This window comes from Sesamum indicum, linkage group LG4 (genome assembly GCF_000512975.1).
Source record: "Sesamum indicum cultivar Zhongzhi No. 13 linkage group LG4, S_indicum_v1.0, whole genome shotgun sequence".
NCBI lineage: Eukaryota > Viridiplantae > Streptophyta > Magnoliopsida > Lamiales > Pedaliaceae > Sesamum > Sesamum indicum.
Window position 1 is genome coordinate 16,827,555 of NC_026148.1, and position 3,130 is coordinate 16,830,684.

A 3,130-nucleotide genomic window follows, 5' to 3' on the forward strand; every position below is an offset into this window, starting at 1 on the left:
GGGTGTTTCCAATAATATAAAGGGTAAAATACTTATATTATATTATATATATATATGTATATTTAGTTCAAAAAGTTTCTTTTTTTTAATAATTTCATATCTTAAGTTTAATTAAAAAAATTAATTGAAAACTATCTTTTAATTATAATAAAGTAAAATATAATAAGTAAATTAAATAGCCGAATTTTATTAGATTTTAAGGTTCAAAGTTAAGTAATGAATTAGTATAATAACATAATTTTTTTTTATTAATTTGGTTATAAAGTTAATTTGTTAACTATTTATTGTTTTAGATAAAAATAAATAATGACATATCAATATTTTGAATATATTTTCTTTAAAAAATATGATAAGATATATTATTTATTTATTTTTTAAACATATTGAACTTTTGAATAAGCAAATACATTTTGTAGTTTCTTTTGAAAAGCATATATGAGTTGTTGGTTATATTATACTGGTCGTGTATCTACAATATATTTTAGTTTATACTCCACTTTTAATCTAAATTTTTTATTTATTAAAAAGTTTAGCTAGAAATTTAATATGAAAATACTAAAATATATTAAAATTAATATAATTGTCAAGGCATGAGGAGCATTTTTGTCCAATTAAGAATGTAAGTGTTATATTTATTAATTTAGAAGATAAATATTACATCAATAATAATTTAGGGAACATAAAAATAGAAGTTATTTAAATCATCATTTTTTCACTATAGAAACAAAAAAATTTCCAACACACCTTAATATCTTAAATAACAATTTATTTTTTTATACATTTTTGACCACCATAAAAACAGAAATTTCATTACAGCCCAAGTTCCAAAATCTTGGTTTCGATCCCATAACAAAAAGAAAAGAAAAAGAAAATGATAGTGGTATAGCGAGGTCAAAACTTTGGATTACATAAAGGTATGGATGCCGGAAATTAGCACTGAAACAGAGCGCGTCCCTTCACTTCTTGCACAAACCTCGTATTACAGACAGATACAAAACAGCAGAAAGGCTGGGGAATAGGAAGGGTTGGTTTCTAGAAACACCTATTTCACATACCTGCACTCTTCTTATTCTCGCGTATATTTACAGTCTCACTGGAGAGGAGAAAAAGCCCTCTAACCCCAGACGTACTAGAAAGTAGAGAACTCGTTCCCAGATATCAAATCCTGCATCAGATCCTACGATTCAGATGTTGGGACGACAAGTTTTAGAGTAGTCATATCTCCACACCCCTGGTGGAGACTTCTCTTGCTTCTCTGATTCATATTTAGACCATCCTCCTCTGCAGTTGGAGGGCCGTAGTGTTATGTTCAATCTGCCATTGGTGTGGGCTCTCCTCCGTTTATCATCCATGGATGTCCTGAAAATAGCAGGAATTGTTGGTGTCAGGCACAACAAATGACAAAAAGTCTCGATTTCTCGTTCAAATCTTGAACAGTTATACTAAATCAAAACCATTAGCTTGAGGTATTGGAAAGTTTGTAGTAATTGTAAAGGAGATGAGAAGAGAAAACAGGAGCAAGAAAAGGGGGGAGGATAGAAAGGAAAATGAAATTGACAAAAACAGCACCGCCTCAAAAGATGGTAGAAAACATCACGCAGTCAAGGCGCAAATTGGGGATCAAATAATTAGGAAAACATAGGAAGAAATAGAATACTTACGGAGGACCTGTTCAGCGGAAAGCCTCCTAGAGACATCCCTACAGATCATCTTCCTCAGCAGATCTTTTGCTTCCGGCGAAACCGACCGGAAAATCTTGGTAGGAAACCTCAAATTCCCCCGGAGCACAGCCTCAAAAGTCTCGGCCGGGCCATCCCCGTAAAATGGGGGCACTCCGGCGAGCATTATGTAGAGAATCACACCGGCACTCCAGACATCAACTTTCTCATTGTAATCCTTCCCCATCAGAACCTCGGGGGCTACGTAGTACGGCGTCCCCACAACCCCACTCATCTCAGAAACTCCAAACAACTCAGCAGATCCGAAGTCGGCCAGCCTCAACCTCCCTCTGGAATCAAACAAAATATTATCAGGCTTGATATCCCGATGGGCCACCCCCAACCGATGGCAGCAAGCAATCGCCACCATCAATTGCTTGAGAATAGACGCGGCGTCCGTCTCGGAGAAGCGGTCCCCGGACGAGAGGCGGTCGTACAAATCGCCCCCGTCGCAGAGATCAGTGACGAGGTGGAGATAATCGTCGTCCTCGTAGACGCCGTGCAGGTGAAGGATGTTGGGACAGCCGGCGAGGAGGCGCAGAATCTTGGGCTCGGTGTCGAGGCAGCTTCGGTCGGCGGGGTCGGAGGACAGGGAGTGCTTGTGGATGGATTTACAGGCAAAATAATCGTCCGCAAGTGGAGAGTAACAGCGGTGGACGACTCCGAATCGGCCGCGGCCGAGCTCTTCGCACAGTTGGTAATCTGCTTTGAGGCTGTCGAACATTATAGGTATTAGTGGCTTTTGTTGTTTGGTCTGTTACGGGTGTGAGTTAGGGGTATATTTATAGAGAGAGAGGAGAGAGGGGAAGAGGGGGGCATATGTAGGGAATATTCCAATACAAGGTTAGTTTCTATTTATTAGAGAGCGCTCCTTAACAGTTAAAGGCGTGGCATGTTTGAGGTGAAGGCGTGAAGGGAGTCGACGCAAGTCACTACTGGTTTGTGGTATGTATACACTATATATATATATATATATTCAACGTGTGTGTAAAAATATTTAACAAAATAAAAAAAAATTAAATATTTTTTATTAAGTATTTTTCCTGTGGGTGTTTGATTGATTGATTTTTTTTATAATAAAAAATAAGAAAGTGATTTATAAGAATTTATATTTATATTAAAAAACTTTCTGAACTCACAAATGGTAAGTATAATTTATATTTTTATAGTTATATTAAAATAAAAAAAAATTTATACACTCACAAATAATGGTTGGTGATGTTTGCTGCATCAATTATTAAAGATGACAATTATACCTATAATTAGGTAAGTTTAATAATTAATTGTAATTATATTTTTTTTTGTATTACAAAAGTGATTCTAAGCGATTTTAATACCAGTATGCCAATTCTTTTATTGTGGCGATAATATATTAATTTTTTTTATTTTTTTTAAAATATATTTTGTTAGTT

The 3,130-nt window shown here is 35.4% G+C and overlaps 1 protein-coding gene across 1 annotated transcript; it reads right to left on the reverse strand.

Moving 5' to 3' along the window:
- LOC105161289 (phosphoenolpyruvate carboxylase kinase 2) lies at window positions 750-2,553 on the reverse strand. The gene is made up of 2 exons (XM_011078931.2): window positions 1,662-2,553; window positions 750-1,359 (listed from the first exon to the last, which is right to left on the reverse strand). The coding sequence occupies exons 1-2, from the start codon at window positions 2,440-2,442 to the stop codon at window positions 1,310-1,312; spliced, it is 831 nt and encodes a 276-aa protein (XP_011077233.1). The 5' UTR covers window positions 2,443-2,553; the 3' UTR covers window positions 750-1,309.

Excerpts from the sequence above, each read along its gene's own strand:
- LOC105161289 (XM_011078931.2), bottom strand. The coding sequence starts at position 2,442 with ATGTTCGACAGCCTCAAAGCAGATTACCAACTGTGCGAAGAGCTCGGC. Across the intron at positions 1,360-1,661 it reads TTCCGCTGAACAGGTCCTCC|GACATCCATGGATGATAAAC; the intron begins GTAAGTATTCTA and ends TGCTATTTTCAG.